The sequence below is a fragment of the Hypanus sabinus genome, chromosome 6 (genome assembly GCF_030144855.1).
Source record: "Hypanus sabinus isolate sHypSab1 chromosome 6, sHypSab1.hap1, whole genome shotgun sequence".
Classification (NCBI taxonomy): domain Eukaryota; kingdom Metazoa; phylum Chordata; class Chondrichthyes; order Myliobatiformes; family Dasyatidae; genus Hypanus; species Hypanus sabinus.
Window position 1 is genome coordinate 118,464,428 of NC_082711.1, and position 17,650 is coordinate 118,482,077.

General features: G+C 48.9%; 1 protein-coding gene across 1 annotated transcript in view; it reads right to left on the reverse strand.

Moving 5' to 3' along the window:
* Positions 1-882: 882 nt before the first annotated feature.
* Positions 883-17,650, reverse strand: part of LOC132395787 (SLAM family member 5-like) — an 87,405-nt gene continuing 70,637 nt past the window's right edge. Inside the window, exons 4-6 of the mRNA XM_059972826.1 lie at positions 7,280-7,453; positions 6,840-6,925; positions 883-2,786 (exon numbers count right to left, since the gene is read on the reverse strand). Coding sequence (XP_059828809.1) covers positions 2,664-2,786; positions 6,840-6,925; positions 7,280-7,453 — 383 coding nt within the window. The 3' untranslated portion in view covers positions 883-2,663. The remainder of the gene's footprint in view (positions 2,787-6,839; positions 6,926-7,279; positions 7,454-17,650) is intronic.

The window sequence follows — 17,650 nt, forward strand, 5'->3', positions numbered from 1 at the left end:
CCTCCAAGTTAATTGCTGTTCCAATCTTACATGCCTCAGATATTTCAGTTCAGTTCAGTTTCTGTTTATTGTCATTTAGAAACCACAGGGTCAATGCAGTTAAAAAATGAGACAATGTTCCTCCAGAATGATATCACAAAAGCACACTACAAAAAAACACTACCAGAAAATCCACATAACATTTGGCAATCCCCAAATCCAGAGTCCGGAGAGGCTGCTGCATATTAATATCATGCTACTGTCTTAGCACGTTCCCCGGAAAGGAGCTCCAAAATCCACCAGACAAAACAAGACTACCCAGACACACTAAGTCAGGAGACCAACTCTACCACCCAACAAACCAAAAACTAAAGCTACAAGACCTCCACAAAACCACATAGTTACAACAGTGCAAACAATAGAATAATTGATAAAAAAAAACAGACCATGGCACAGTAAAAATAGTCCAATGATGTTAAAAGACTATAAGTTCAAAAGAAACCACCGCACAGTTTCCACAAGTCCTTAGGGTCCCGATAGACTCATCAGCCCATGCAGGCGGCAGAAGGGAATACCCCCGCTCTCTCTGTTTCTCTGTTTATTGCCTAAGCCACTATAATATTATTCAGTGGCCGACAGACAACTACCACCGGTGATTTTATTCCCTTTACTTTCACGAGTAGCTTCAGATTCTTCTGCTTGGAGCTGAGTCTGATCTGCGCTAATGATACATTGCTAGGACACTGCCATAACCGTAAACTACTTGAAAGTGGTTAGCAGCTTGAGCAGGGTGGTATGATCATGAACAAGGCAGTTGCAAGGAACCGCTGACGAGGATTTGATCCAGAATAGCTATCAAGTTCTTGCAGCCTATGTAGATGCTAACAAAGACTGTGGCGAGGATAAGCTAAATGAAAACAGGTTCACACTGTCTATTCCAGCTCTGGGAGCAAAAACTGTGGGGCATAGAGGAAATATAGATCAGGGTATAAACACTACTCTCTATTCCAACCTGAAATGCGTGACCTGTTTCATTGAGTTATAAAAATGAGAAATGCTGGATGGCTGTAATGAAGACAGAAAGAGCTCATTATGTCAGCATCCTTGGGGGGAGATTGAGAACAGCTTTTCTTCACACTGCAGCTTCTTCATCAGGACTGACTGGGAAAGACTGACTTCAGAATATGAACTACAAAAGGTTGTTTTCAGGTGACACATGTTATCAAATGGAATCTTGGCCTTCATTGTGAGAGGAACTGAGTTTAAGAGTAAAGCATTTTGCTGCAAATGTACGGGATACATGGAGTCCAAGAATCCAGATAAGAACTTAGAATTAAGAACTAAAGTAGCTTTATTAATTTTATTAACAGTGACAATGCAGACTTTGTGGCACTACTGCATACCTGTCTTTTCTGGGCAAGCTCATGCAGTTCTCTCACACCAGTTGGACATGACATGTTAAACGCTCAACATTGCTTTTTCTCAGCATTATAAGGCAATCGTTCTACTTTGCTTTAAAAGTGTTGCAATGCATGAACACCCCCAGACGTGTCCTCCACTGTGAAGAATGACACAAGATAATCATTCAAAGCCTCTGTTGTTTTCTCATTCCCCAATATCAATTCATCTTTCTCATCCTCCAAGGGATTTACATTCACTTTAGCCAACCTTTTCCACTTTATATAATTTTAAAAACTTTTACTATCCATTTTTATATTTTGTGTTAGTCTCCATGTAGACAAGACAAAAGATGACTGTGGGCTTCAGGAAGGCTCCTGTCAACCACTCTCCATTGCACATCAGTGGCTCTGCTGTAGAGAGTCTGAAGAGTATGAAGTTTCTTGGTGCGCTCAGAATAAAAGCCACCGAGAGGTTCAGCTGGGTCTCCCTCCCCCTGTTTGTCACATTTACTGGGAGTGTTGATAAAAGAGCCCAAAGTATTGATGAGGACCCCTTCCACCCATCTCAAAATCGCCAACACCATCAGGAAGGAGGTACAGAAGCAACAGGACTGGGACTGACAGATCGGGAACAGATTCTTCCCTCAGGCTGGGAGACTAATGCCTCCCCTGTCAGCACCGAGGTCTCGTCACTCAGATAGTGAACAGCTTACTGGTCCTGCAGACTACATGTGCTCGGAATTACATTTTATTATTTGTGGTAATAACGTGATGTTTTATGTCTTGTGAGTGTGCCACACTCCAGAGGAATATTGTTTTATTTGGTTGTAAATAAAAACAGTCAGATGACAATAAACTTGAACTTGAGTTAGTAATTGGCAGATAATGGAGGAATCCTGAACCAGAGGGCATAGGTTTAATCTGAGGAGTAGAGGCATTCGAGGGGATCTCAGGAAAGCAAGTTTGCAACCTGAAACACAGTTCTCTCACAAGATTTGAAAGTATCTGGTGAACACTCGAATAGTCAAAGCACAGAGGCTACGGAGCAGGTGTTTGGTGAATGGGTTTGGTACAGATGGTACTCGGTGAGCTGTATGAACAGGAAGGGTGAAGGATGGGGTGGGCAAGTTACCCGATATACATGCTCTACCTACCCCACCCACACCTACCCTCACGAGGGTACTGCCTGGGCCACAAGAGAAACCCATTGCAATATCTGCCCTCCCACCATCCCCACCCTGATTTAACACCCAAGCACTCGCGACTGTGGCTGTCGAACACGGATCACATCCGTGGAGGATGGTTGTCTCCTGGTTCACAATGGTGGGTTATTTGAGGGGACCTAGGGGTCTTGACAGTGTCATACACGGTGGGAGGAATCTTCATCATCTCCTCTTGACTGTGAACCTGCAGAGAAAGCACAGATTTCAGAGACGAGATGCAATCCTGGACACGGGAAATGCAGGTGGGGGACAAGACCATTCTCTCATTCTGCAGATACCCTCATTCCTCAACATTAACTACCCCTTCACCAATCTTTATATTATCCACAAACTTTACCACAAAGCCATCAGTTTTATGATGAAATTCATTGACATATAACATGAAAAGTCCCCAACACCAACCCCTGTTGAACACCACCGGTCACCGGCAGACAACCAGACAAATTCCCCTTTACTCCCACTCCTGCCAATCAGACAATCGTCTGTCCATATCGAGAAAATCTGTAATTGTTGGAAATCCAAGCAACACCCGCTGAATACTGAAGAGCAGGCCAGGCCAGGCAGCATCAATGGAAATAGTCTCAGACTGACCCTTCATCAGGACTGGAAAACAGATGAGAAGTCAGAGACAGAAGGTGGGGTGAGGGGTGGGGAGGAAAAAGTACAAGGTGGTAAGTGATGGGTGAAACCGGGAGACGGGGAGGGGTGAAGTAAAGAGCTGGGAAGTTGATCAGTGAAAGAAATAAAGTTCTGGGAAGGGGGAATCTGATATGAGAGGCAAGAAGACCATGGAAGAAAGGGTAGGGAGGGGCACCAGAGGGAGGTGAAGGGCAGGTAAGGAGATAAAGTGAAAGAGGGAATTGTGAACGGGGGAGACATTACCGAAACTTTGAGAAATCCATGTTCATGCCATCAGGTTGCAGGCTACCCAGATAGAATACAAGGTGTTGCTCCTCCAACCTGAGTGTGACCTCAGTGCTGAAGCAGAGGGTGTTGTGGACTGACATGTCAGAATGGGAATGGGAAGTAGAAATGACATGGGGGCCACTGGAAGATCCTGCTCTACCCCAGCCAGCTCTCTCTTATACCTCTGTAATACCCATTGTACTACTAATAAATCTCACTTCAGCTTCTCCCTCTCAAACTGCAGTAGGGAAATATTTTATATCATCATCACTGCCTTCTACAGATCCTTTACCTCAAGCTCCCTGATGAAATCTGATCAAATAGCAGTGACTGGGTGTGAGGGTGTAATCTACCCCAGTGACTGGGTCTGAGAATGTAATCTACCCCAGTGACCAGGTGTGAGAATGTAATCTACCCCAGTGACCGGGTGTGAGAATGTAATCTACCCCAGTGACTGGGTGTGAGGGTGTAATCTACCCCAGTGACTGGGTGTGAGGGTGTAATCTACCCCAGTGACTGGGTGTGAGGGTGTAATCTACCCCAGTGACCAGGTGTGAGGGTGTAATCTACTCCAGTGACCAGGTGTGAGGGTATAATCTACCCCAGTGACTGGGTGTGAGGGTGTAATCTACCCCAGTGACCAGGTGTGAGGGTGTAATCTACTCCAGTGACCAGGTGTGAGGGTGTAAAATACCCCAGTGACTGGGTGTGAGAATGTAATCTACCCCAGTGACTGGGTGTGAGGGTGTAATCTACCCCAGTGACCGGGTGTGAGGGTGTAATCTACTCCAGTGACCAGGTGTGAGGGTGTAAACTACCCCAGTGACTGGGTGTGAGAATGTAATCTACCCCAGTGACTGGATGTGAGGGTGTAATCTACCCCAGTGACTGGGTGTGAGAATGTAATCTACCCCAGTGACCGGGTGTGAGAATGTAATCTACCCCAGTGACTGGGTGTGAGAATGTAATCTACCCCAGTGACCGGGTGTGAGAATGTAATCTACCTCAGTGACTGGGTGTGAGGGTATAATCTACCCCAGTGACTGGGTGTGAGAATGTAATCTACCTCAGTGACTGGGTGTGAGGGTTTAATCTACCCCAGTGACTGGGTGTGAGAATGTAATATACCCCAGTGACCGGGTGTGAGAGTGTAATCTACTCCAGTGACCGGGTGTGAGAGTGTAATCTACCCCAGTGACCGGGTGTGAGGGTGTAATCTACCCAGGTGACCGGGTGTGATCTACCCCAGTGACTGTGTGTGAGGGTGTAATCTACCCCAGTGACTGGGTGTGAGGGTATAATCTACCCCAGTGACTGGGTGTGAGGGTGTAATCTACCCCAGTGACCGGGTGTGAGGGTATAATCTACCCCAGTGACTGGGTGTGAGAAGTTAATCTACCCCAGTGACCGGGTGTGAGGGTGTAATCTACCCCAGTGACTGGGTGTGAGGGTATAATTTACGCCAGTGACCGGGTGTGAGAATGTAATCTACCCCAGTGACTGGGTGTGAGAATGTAATCTACCCCAGTGACCGGGTGTGAGGGTATAATCTACCCCAGTGACTGGGTGTGAGAATGTAATCTACCCAGTGACTGGGTGTGAGGGTGTAATCTACCCCAGTGACTGGGTGTGAGGGTGTAATCTACCCCAGTGTCTGGGTGTGAGAGTATAATCTACCCCAGTGACTGGGTGCGAGGGTGTAATCTACCCCAGTGACCGGGTGTGAGGGTATAATCTACCCCAGTGACTGGATGTGAGGGTGTAATCTACCCCAGTGACTGGGTGTGTGGGGATAGTGCAGCCCGGTGAATGGGTGTTTGGGGGAGTGTATCCAGTGAGTGCATGTGTCGGGTCAGTGTACCCCAGTGATTTAGTGCTGGAGAGGACAGTGCACTCCAGTGAATGGATGCAGGGGGGCAGAGTACCCCAGTGATTGGGTGCGGAGGGCAGTGTACCCCAGTGAATGGGTGCGGAGGGCAGTGTACCCCAGTGAATGGGTGCGGGGGACAGTGTACCCCAGTGACCGTGTGCATGGAGGGGGAGAGTGTACTCCAGTGACCACGTGTGTGTGGGGGGGGGAACAGCGTAACCAAATGACCAGGTGTGTGAGGTGGGAGAGGCCAGTGTACCCCAGTCACTCAGTGTTTGGATGGAGACAATGTATCCCAGCGACTGGGTGTGTGTGTGTGTGTGTGTGTGTGGGAGGGACAGTGTACCCCAGTAACCGGGTGTGGAGGTGGGGATGTGTATCCCAGTGACCGTGTGTGTTTGGGCGGGGAGGACTGTGTACCCCAGTGACTGGGTGTCTGGAGGGGAAATGACAATGTACCCCAGTGACCAGGTGAGGGGTATATGATCGGACAGTGTACCCCAGTGACCGGTGAGTGTGGGAGGTCAGTGTGCCCCAGTGACAGTGTGTAGGTTGGAGGTTTGGGTGACAGTGTACCCCAGTGACCAGGAGTGTGTGCGCAGGGGGGTTGATAGTGTACTCCAGTGACTGAGTGTGGACAGAGGGGGACAGTGTACCTGTGTGTGTGTTTGTGTGTGTGTGTGTGTGTGTGTGTGTGTGTGTGTGTGTGTGTGTGTGTGCGTGTGTGTGTGTGTGAGTGTCTGGACAGTGTATCCCAGTGTTTGGGTATGTGGGAGCTCTCTTCCCCAGTGAATGGGTGCAGGGGAAGGTCAGATAACCACAGTGACTGGGGGGGGGGGCGTGGAGGGGTGGTGACAGTTAACCTCATTGACCAGGAGCAGGGAGGGCAGTGTACCCCAGTGGGCCAGGGTTTGGAGTGTACCCTTGTGACTGGTTGTGGAGGGAGGGGGATAGTGCACTTCAGTGACCGTGTATGTGTCTGGGGGGAGCAGTGTACTCCAGTGACCGGGTGCAAGGGAGTAAGTGTGCCCCAGTGTCTGGGTTTGTGTGTGGAGATTGTGCTGTGACAGTGTACCCCAGTAACTGAGTGTGTGGGGGCAGTGTACCCCTGCATATGAGTGGGAATGGAATCTTGCTGCCCTGGTTGAACCAATGTGAAGGTCACTGTTCAGTTTGAGGGGGATTCTCTTTGTTTATTGCCCGGGATCTCACAGAGCCTTTGTTTATGTTGCTCAGCTCTGTGGAATCTTTGACAGGACTGTAAGGGCGCTCAGCTTTGGCTCTCGATGAGCCTGCGATTGTCCTTTGTGCCAGCAACACCCAGTGGTCTGAGGACATTAAACTAGTACCCCTTCCCGAGGTAATGTGGCTGTCCTTCAGACTGTGAGAGTGGTCCCAGGGGATTGAAGAGTTCAGTCTGCAGTTTCCCCTCCCTTCACGGGGTAATACATCTCCTCTTACCATCTCGTTTCCCTCTGGAGGCTGCCGGTTAGTTGCTGTTATGTTTATTGCCTGAACTTCTGCGTAAATAGTGCAGGGACTTGGGTCTGTGGAGCAGAGGAAGAGGAGATGAGGACCAGGCCCACCACAATGTTTCCTTCATGCCCCAATTACTGTCACCCCTCTGCACCACATCCACTGCCAATCCCCCATCTCTCTTGAATCCCCCCCTCATCTCTCCTTTCCCTCCCACCCTCCACTCCCTCTAACCTCTTTATTCCTTTCTCCAACCACCCACCTCCTCCCTCTCCCACCTGCACCCCATCTCCTATCGACCCCACACACCAACTACATCCCTTCTCTCACCTTTTGTCCCGAGATGTGAGGGTCAGGATGTGAGACACCTGCCTATACCGCTCCCCTGCTCCCCGGTCCTTCGGGTAGGACAGTTGGGTACTTGCCTTCAGGCCTGCTCCCTTCTGTTGTCCTCCTCCCGTGGGTGAAATAAATCGAGCGAACTGAGCCCTTCATCTTAATGGCAACCACAAAGACGATGATTAGAGTGCCTGCAATGACTGCAATGGCTGCAATGACTGCAATGTTCTGCTTGTTGTTGCTGTTTGACGATTTGTCAGCTACACCAGGAGAGGAGAAAAACAGCAGTGAATAATCCCATCCTCACGCTTCCAGTGATGGGAGATCGAAGGATCAATTTCATCCCACCTGCGGATGAAGAAAACTCCCATTCACCCCAACCATCACTCCCCACCCTTCTATTACCATCACTCCCCACCCCTCCATTACCCCTCATCACACCCCTCCACTTCATTACCTCTCCACATCACTCCTGATATCACTCCCCTCCAATACCCCTCATCACTCCCATCCCATCCATTACCCATTATCACTCAAATCCCCTCCATTACCCCTCATCACTCAGATCGCCATCATTAAACCTCATCACTCTCTCCTCCATTAACATATCTCCTGACCCCTCCATTAACCCTACCACTCTTCACATCACTCCCCTCCATTACCTCTCATCAGTCCCATCCCCTCCATTACCCCTCATCACTCCCCTCCCTTCCATTACACTTCATCACACCCTTCCACTCCACTACCCCTTATCACACCATTTCCCTCCATTAACCCTCATCAATTCACTCCCTTCGATTACCCCTCATAACTCCCTTCTCCTACATTACCCATCATCACTCCCCTACTCTCCATTACACTTCATCACTCAAATCCCATCTATTATCCCTCATCACTCCCATCCCCACCATTACCCCTCATCACTACCCTCCCCTCCATTACCCCTCATCACACCCCTAGACTCGATTACCCCTTATCACACCACTCCCCTCCATTACCCCTCATCACCACCCTCCCCTCCATTACACCTCATCACTCTCCTTCCAGCCATTACCCCTAAACACTCCCCTCTCCTCCATTGACCCTCATATCTCCCATCCCGTCCATTAACCCATCACTTCTCACATCCTTCCCCTCCATTACCCTCAATCACTCCCTTCCCGTCCATTACTACTCATCACTTGCCTCCTATCCATTACCTCTCAGCACTATCCAGCATCCCTTACCTCTCATCACTCTATTCCCCACCATTATCCCCATCACTCCCAGCCTCTCCAAGTCCCCTTATCACATCACCCTCCTCCATTATCCCTCATCACTATCCTGCCCTCGATTATCCCTCATCACTCAAATCCCCTCCATTATCTCTCATCACTCCCATCTCCTCCATTACCCCTCATCAATCCCATCCCTTTCATTACCCCGTTCACTCAAATCCCCTCCATTATCTGTGTTACTCCAGAAGCCCCCTCCTTTGAGAGAATCGCAAGATCACTGTTGGGTTGGGTCAGGAGTGCCAGGAAATGAGAGAGAGACCTGTGGAATGTCTCGTTCCCCCGGCAATTTAAAGCTACGGGACACGGCCATTGTCTCTTGGAGACGAACTTGTGGATTGAAATACTGTGCTACGTGGAAGCCCTCAGGCAAAGTGGGCTGGTTGAGGGAGGGATTGCATCACCCCCAACCTGATTGACATCTGCGACCCTGTGAGTCAGGATAAAAGAGGGTCTGTGGGAACAGCCCCTCAGCCGCACCAGAAGAAACGCTAGTGATCCCATAATAGCGGAAGCCATTGGAAGGAGGCCACGTGCGTTCAGTTCCGTTTGCCTGGAACTGGTGGCTGTACCACGGAAAACGGCTTTTAGCTAACAACGGGGAAACCAACTTCCCCCCCCCCCCGACTCAAAGGATTGGCATCATAAAAGACCTGGGCAAGTTTAACCCGTCTCTCTCTTAAACCCAAAACGCTGCAGCTTGAACCAACTAACAGTGACTTTTATATTTCCATCGGACAATACATTATCCCCTAGACAATGATAGAGCTATTTCTTATTGATTATTATGATACCCGCGCTTTTAGATTTAGTATTGACGATGTATATTATCTGTATGTTTGCATTAATCTTATTTTGGGCCCCTTTATCAATAAATACTTTTAAAAAATAGTACCATCAGACTTCAACGGACCTCTCTAACTTTGCTGGTAAGTGACCCAGTTACGGGGTTACGTAACAATTGGAGTTCTCGCCTTGGGATTTGACACCAAATTGGGAGGCCAGTGAATCGAGCTTGTAAGTCCACAACTTGGATCTGGTTACGTGGATAGCCAGACGGGGAACCAGCAAAGATGGACATGGGTGAATTTATAGAAAACCCAACTCTGGAGGCGCTAGAGGCAGCCACCAAATCAGAATTGATAAATTTGGTGAAGGAGTTAAACCTCGCAGAGGTGAGGTTGTCAATGAAAAAGCGGGAGGTGCGAAGGGCCATAACTCAGTATTATATCGGGAAGAATGTGTTTGCAGCTGAGGTATTGGAAGATATCCCTGTAAAGGTACCAGCTAGTGGGACGGCTCAGTTAGAGTTGGAGAAATTAAGGTTGGAACATGCAATTAAGTTAAAGCAGCTGGAAGCAGCCCAGAGAGAAAGGGAGCAGGCGCTCCAGCTAAAGGAGTTAGAGGTGAAACGGGAGCATGAAATTCAGTTGAAACAGCTGGAAGCAGCTGAGAAAGAGAAAGAGAGAGCTGAGAAAGAGAAAGAGAGAGAGAGAGAGAGAGGGCCAAGAAGGAGAGAGAGTATTGGGAGGCAGAGAAACAAAGGAAACATGACTAGGAGATGCAGAAGTTAAGGCAAGGGTGAAGAGATCAAGGGTCAGACTGAGAGGAGCGGTTTAATGTTAGTCGAGAGTTGAGGCTAGTACCTCCGTTCGAGGAGACGGATGTTGATAGTTATTTCTTGCTTTTTGAAAAGGTGGCAGTGAATCAGAAGTGGCCCAGAGATCAGTGGGTGGTGCTGTTACAAAATGTGTTAAAAGGGAAGGCACAGTGGGCATATACGACGTTGGCCATGGAGGAGGGGAGTTATAACAAAGTAAAGGCGGCCATTCTCCGGAGTTACGAGTTAGTACCTGAAGCGTATAGACAAAAGTTTAGAAATTTAAAGATAGGGTGGAATCAGACGTATACTGAGTTTGCCTATGAGAAGGGTGTGCTCTTGGACCATTGGTGCACCGCAGAGATAGTGGCAGAGGATTATTGGCGTCTCAGGGAGTTAATTCTGATTGAGGAATTTAAAGGTTGTGTTTCGGAGGATATCCAGATGTATTTGAATGAGAAGCCGAATAAGTCCATTTCAGAATTTGTTAGGTTCGCAGATGAATATGCCCTAACCCACAAGACAAAGTTTTCCTCGAATAAAAGTTCCCAGAGAGACCGTGGGAACGATCGAGAAAGTCCACAGGCTGAGGCAGAGGTCCCGCCAGGAGCTAGTGGTAAGGTTGAGGGGGAAAGGCCAGACGGCCAGAGATTTCCGGGCTTGACCTGTTTTAATTGTGGAAAGGGGGGGCATATTGCATCTCGGCGCTTTGCTCCGAGGAAAGAGACAGGAAAAGGGAAAGCAGCAGTCCCTATCGGATGTGCCGTGGTAATCAGTAAATCGACAAGAGAGCCCCGGGTAGACAGAGTACGAGAAGGGTCTGAGACTTGTCTGTCACATGGAACTGTGTCTGTGAGGGAGGGAGACACATCATTTCCCGTACGGATCTGGAGAGACACGGGGGCTGAGCTGTCATTGATCAGCAGTAAGGTACTAGAGTTTGGTCACAAGACGAGAATGGTAGCTGTGAAAGGAATCAGTAATGGTGCCCTTACATAAGGTCATTATGGATTGTGAGCTGGTGTCTGCACCCGTTGAAATAGGGGTGCGATCAGAATTCCCGAGAACTGACGCGGACATACTTCTCGGTAACGATTTAGCAGGTGGTAAGGTTTGGGCAGCCTTGACGATGACCAGCCGGCCAGTGAGTGTTGCGGCCCCACCCCTAGAGTCCCAGATCTATCCCGCATGCGCGGTCACTCGCAGCCTGCCGAGAGAGGCAGCTGAGAACGAGAGCAGTTTAAATCCGGCCAGTTTCTATTTGGCCGAGACGTTTCTACCGACCCTGTACCATGAGTGTTTAGAGGGTGGTAAAACGAAGAGTAGTAAAGTGAAAGAGGGTAAGGGAGAGGAGGTAGATCTGCCCTTAGCAAGGAGAAAGGTTCCAGAGGGAGAAAATAAAGATGAGGAACTGATAGAGCAGTTAAAAAGTCCAGGGTTGGACCTGGATGATCTGACTGGGTTGGCAGAACTGTTTGAAGAAGTTGAAAATGTTGGAGGTGTGCCCGATAATGAAATGAGGGCAGTCTTAGATGAAAAGGGTGCCCTTACCTTGAAGAAGTCTGCTGGGTTGGCAGATGAGGTTGTTTCAACCGCAGGGTTGAGTTTACTCCGGAAGGGAGTTGCCCAGAGAGTAACTGGGAGGATCAGGGGAACTTAGAATTTGAAAAGGGTACGGGTATTGAAAGCCTGGAAGAGGCCAATGTCCCGTTTGAGTGTGGCCAAGATGGGGATGCACATGGTACTGAACCTAGAAACGGAGCTCAGAAAAAGTCTGAGGTATTTGATTCAGTTGAATGAGACGGCTGTCCTTTTGGGTCAAATAGACTTGGTTCAGTGAAGAAAGGGTTAACCTTGGTAATAGTGAGAAGTGAGAGTTCCCAGGTGTTTGTGCTTGAAGGTGTGTTAAAAGTTAATGTGGAGCTCAAAAATGGGGAGATAAATATTGCTATTGAAGGAAACGGGAAATATGTAGTTCCCAAATCGAATGAAAAAATTTTAAACCCTGCGGATCGCTTCCAGATAAAGCCGGGAGGTGACCGGGGGGGGGGGCGGTGGGGGGCGTGCTATTGTTATTCCAGAGTGTGGTGTGAAAAGGCAGAATTTGAAATGCTGCTTGAACAAAGAGTTCGAACTGAAACACACATAGCCTGAAGGGTCCTGAAGAGAGGGCTAGCCACCGGTATAAAATTAAAGAATTGGGTGGAAATTCAGAAGATGGTCTAAGTTTGGGACACGGTGTTGATAAAATAACTCCTATGAAAGAAATGGGCGACAGTTTACCTCGCCAAGGTACCCAAGCCCCCCACATGGGAACTAACTGGAAAAGAGGTGATGGTTAATGGGGATGCCATTTTTAAATAGCAAAAGCCGGTTGTACAGGATTTCGACAAAGCATGTGAACAATAAAGACAACTCCATGGAAACCTGCCTGTTAAGTTTGAAAACAACCGAAAGAATAGTATTTACATAAACTTTTGTAGATGCACGGCAGCTAAGATCACAACTCCTTAGTTTTGTTGCTGAAGGGAGGAAATAAAAATAGGTGGTTATTAAATTGAAGTCTGATGCTACAAGACTTTAGTAAGGTACAAGATGTTGATATTAAAGGAAGTGACACTGTAATCGTTAACTGTTTGGATGCTGAATTGGATGTATAACTGTATTACTCTGTAGAGAAAAGGAAAAGCTTTTGTATTGTGTTAGATTCCACAATCCTGTAAGACTCTGTACTACTTCATTTTAACCGCTGGTAAAAATGCGTTGAAGAAAGGGGGTGTTACGCCTGCAGCCCCCTCCTTTGTGAGAATCGCAAGATCACTGTTGGGATGGGTCAGGAGTGCCAGGAAATGAGAGAGAGACATGCGGAATGTCTCGTTCCCCCGGCAATTTAAAGCTACGGGACACGGCCATTGTCTCTTGGAGACGAACTTGTGGATTGAAATACTGTGCTACGTGGAAGCCCTCAGGCAAAGTGGGCTGGTTGAGGGAGGGATTGCATCACCCCCAACCTGATTGACATCTGCGACCCTGTGAGTCAGGAAAAAAGAGGGTCTGTGGGAACAGCCCCTCAGCCGCACCAGAAGAAACGCTAGCGATCCCATAATAGCGGAAGCCATTGGAAGGAGGCCACGTGCGTTCAGTTCCGTTTGCCTGGAACTGGTGGCTGTACCACGGAAAACGGCTTTTAGCTAACAACGGGGAAACCAACTCCCCCCCCCCCCCCCCGACTCAAAGGATTGGCATCATAAAAGACCTGGGCAAGTTTAACCCGTCTCTCTCTTAAACCCAAAACCCTGCAGCTTGAACCAACTAACAGTGACTTTTATATTTCCATCGGACAATACATTATCCCCTGGACAACGATAGAGCTATTTCTTATTGATTATTATTATACCCGCGCTTTTAGATTTAGTATTGATGACGTATATTATCTGTATGTTTGCATTAATCTTATTTTTGGGCCCCTTTATCAATAAATACTTTTAAAAATAGTACCATCAGATTTCAACGGACCTCTCTATCTTTGCTGGTAAGTGACCCAGTTACGGGGTTACGTAACATCTGTCATCACTACCTTCTCCTGCGTTACCCTCATTACATCCCTTCCCTCTATTATCCCTTATTACTACACTCCCCTTCATTATTCCTCATCACTCACCTCCCTCCATTACTCCACAAACCTCCCCTCCACTCCATTAACACTCATATCTCCCAGCAAGTCCATTGCCCCATCACTTTTCACATCCCTCCCCTCCATTACCTTCAATAACTCCCGTCCCCTCCATTACCACTCATCACTACCCTCCCCCCATTACCCCGCATCAATATCCTCCACTCACATTACCCCTCATCACTCCCCTCCTCCCCATTACCCTTCAGCACTACCCTCTCCATTACCCCTCATCACTCAAATCGCCTCCATTATCCCTCATCACTCCCATCCTATCAATTACCACACATCACTCCCCTCCCCTCCATTAGCCCTCATCACTCTCCTCCCTCCATTACCCCTTAAACTTCCCCTCCCGTCCATTAACACTCATATCTCCCAGCAAGTCCATTGCCCCATCACTTTTCACATCCCTTCCATCCATTACCCTTCATCAGTCCACTCCCATCCATTACCCCCATCACTCTCCTCCCCTCCATTACCCCTTATCACTCCCATCCCCTCGATTACCCCTCATCACTACCCTCCATTACTCCTCATCACTCCCCTCTCCATTAACACTCATCTCTATTACCTCGATCACTCTTCACATCACTCCCCTCTGTTACCCCACATCACTCCCATCCCCTCTATTATGCCGCATCACTCAAATGCCCATTATTACTCATCACTCCCATCCTCACCATTACGCCTCATCACCGCATCCCATCCATTACCCCTCATTACCATCCTCCCCTCCATTACCGCTCAACACTCCTGTTCCCTTCATTAACCCTCATCACTCCCATCCCCTGAATTACCTCTCATCACTTAAAACCATTCCCTTACCCCTCATCACTCCCTTCTTCTCCATTACCTCTCATCACTTCCCTCCCCGCGATTACTCCTAAACACTCCCCTCTCAACCATTAACCCTCATATCTCCCATCCCGTCCATTGACCCATCACTTCTCACATCCGTCCCCTCCATTACCCTCAATCACTCCCGTCCCCTCCGTTACCGCTCAGCACTCCCCTCCACTCCATTACCACTTATCACTCTCATCTCCTCAATTACCTCTCATCACTCCCCTCCCTTTGACTACCCCTCATCACTCCTATCCCCTCCATTACCACTCATCACTCCCCTCCCCTCCATTACCTCAATCACTCCCGTTCCCTCCATTACCCCTCATCAGTACTGTTCCCTTCATTAGCCATATCACTCACATCCCCTCCATTGTCTCTCATCACTCAAATCCCCACCATTAAACCTTACCACTCCCCTCCCCTCCATTACCCCTCAACACTCCCATCCCCTCCATTACCCCTCATCACTCCCCTCCCCTCCATTACCCTTCATCACTTTCTTCTCCCCATTACCCCTCATCACAAACCTCCCCTCCATTACCCCTCATCACTCCCGTCTCTTCCATTTACTCTCATATCTCCCTTCCACTCCATTACTCCTCATCACTCCCCTCCGCTCCATTACCCTCATCACTCAAATCCCTTCTATTATACCTCATCACTCCCATCCCCTCCATTAACCCTCCACTACTTTCTCCCCCATTACCCCTCATAAGTCCCCCCATTACCCATCATCAATCTCGTCACCTCCATTACCTCTCATCACTCCCCTCTCCTCCATTAACCCTCATATATCCCATCCCCTCCTTTAAACCTATCACTCCTCAAATCACTCCCCTCCATTACCCTCAAGCACTTCCATCCATTCCATTACCTCTCATGACACCCGACCCCTCCAATACCCCAATCCCTCCTACATTACCCCTCATCACTCCCCTCTCCATTAACCCTCATCTCTCCCATCCCACTACCTCGAACACTACTCACATCACTCCCGTCCCCTCCATTAGCACTCATTACTCTTGTTCCCTTCAATACCCCTGATCACTCCCATCCCATCCATTATCCATCATCACTCAAATCCCTTCCATTACCCGTCATCACTCCTCTCCATTACCCCTCATCCCTCCCTTCCATTACCCTTCATCACACCCCTCCACTCCACTACCCCTTATCACACCACTCCCCTCCATTAACCCTCATCACTGCACTCCCCTCCATTACTCCTCATCACTGCCCTCGCCTGCATTACGCCTCATCACTCCCATCCCCTCCATTACCCCTCATCACTCCCATCCCATCCATTACCCCTCATCACTCAGATCGCCACCATTAAACCTCATCACTCTCTCCTCCATTAACACTCATATCTCCCGACCCCTCCATTAACCCTATCGTTCTTCACATCACTCCCCTCCATTACCTCTCATCACTCCCATCCCCTCCATTACCCCTCATCACTCCCCTCCCCATTACCATTCATCACACCCTTCCACTCCACTACCCCTTATCACACCACTTCCCTCCATTAACCCTCATCAATACACTCCCTTCGATTACCCCTCATAACTCCCTTCTCCTACATTACCCATCATCACTCCCCTCCTCTCCATTACACTTCATCACTCAAATCCCCACCATTACCCCTCATCACTACCCTCCCCTCCATTACCCCTCATCACACCCCTAGACTCGATTACCCCTTATCACACCACTTCCCCTCCATTACCCCTCATCACCACCCTCCCCTCCATTACACCTCATCACTCTCCTTCCAGCCATTACCCCTAAACACTCCCCTCTCCTCCATTGACCATCATCTCTCCCATCCCACTACCTCGAACACTACTCACATCACTCCTGTCCCCTCCATTAGCACTCATCACTCTTGTTCCCTTCAATACCCCTGATCACTCCCATCCCATCCATTACCCGTCATCACTCAAATCCCCTCCATTACTCCTCATCACTCCCCTCCATTACCCCATCGCTCAAATCTCCTCCATTACCCCTCATCACTCAGATCGCCACCATTAAACCTCATCATTCTCCTCTCCTCCATTAACACTTATATCTCCCGTCCCCTCCATTAACCCGAACATTCTTCACATCACTCCCTCCATTACCTCTCAACGCTCCCATCCCCTCCATTACCACTCCTCACTCCCATCCCCTCCATTACCGCTCATCACTCCCATCCCCTCCATTACCCCTCATCACTACCCTCACCTCCATTACCCCTCATCACTCCCCTCCCCATTACCATTCATCACACCTCTCCACACCACTACCCCTTATCACACCACTCCCCTCCATTAACCCTCATCAATACACTCCCTTCGATTACCCCCATAACTCCCTTCTCCTACATTACCCTTCATCACACCCCTCCACTCCACTACCCCTCACACTGCCCTCGCCTGCATTATGCCTCATCCCACCCCTCCATTATCCCTCATCACTCTCCTTCCAGCCATTACCCCTAAACACTCCCCTGTCCTCCATTGACCCTCATATCTCCCATCCCGTCCATTAACCCATCACTTCTCACATCATTCCCCTCCATTACCCTCAATCACTCCCTTCCCATCCATTATCCCTCATCACTCCCACTCCACTCCATTAACACTCATCACTCACCTCCAATCCATTAACTCTCATGTCTCCCATCCTCTCCAGTACCCCTCATCACTGCCCTCCCCTGCATTTCCCCTTATCCCGACCCACCCCTCCATTACACCTTATCACTCCCGTCCTCTCCATTACCCCTCATCACTCCACTCTCCTACATTACCCCTTATCTCTCCCATCCCCTCGATTACCCCTCATCGCTCCCCTCTCCACCATTACCCCTCATATCTTCCATCCTGTCCATTAAACCATCAATTCTCACATCTGTCCATTACCCTCAGTCATCCTGTCCCCTCCATTACTGCTCAGAACTCCCCTCCCCTCCATTACCCCTCAATACTCCCACCACTCCATTACCCCTCATCACTCCCATCCACTCCATTACCCCTCATCACTACCCTCCAATTACCGCTCATCACTCAAATCCTCT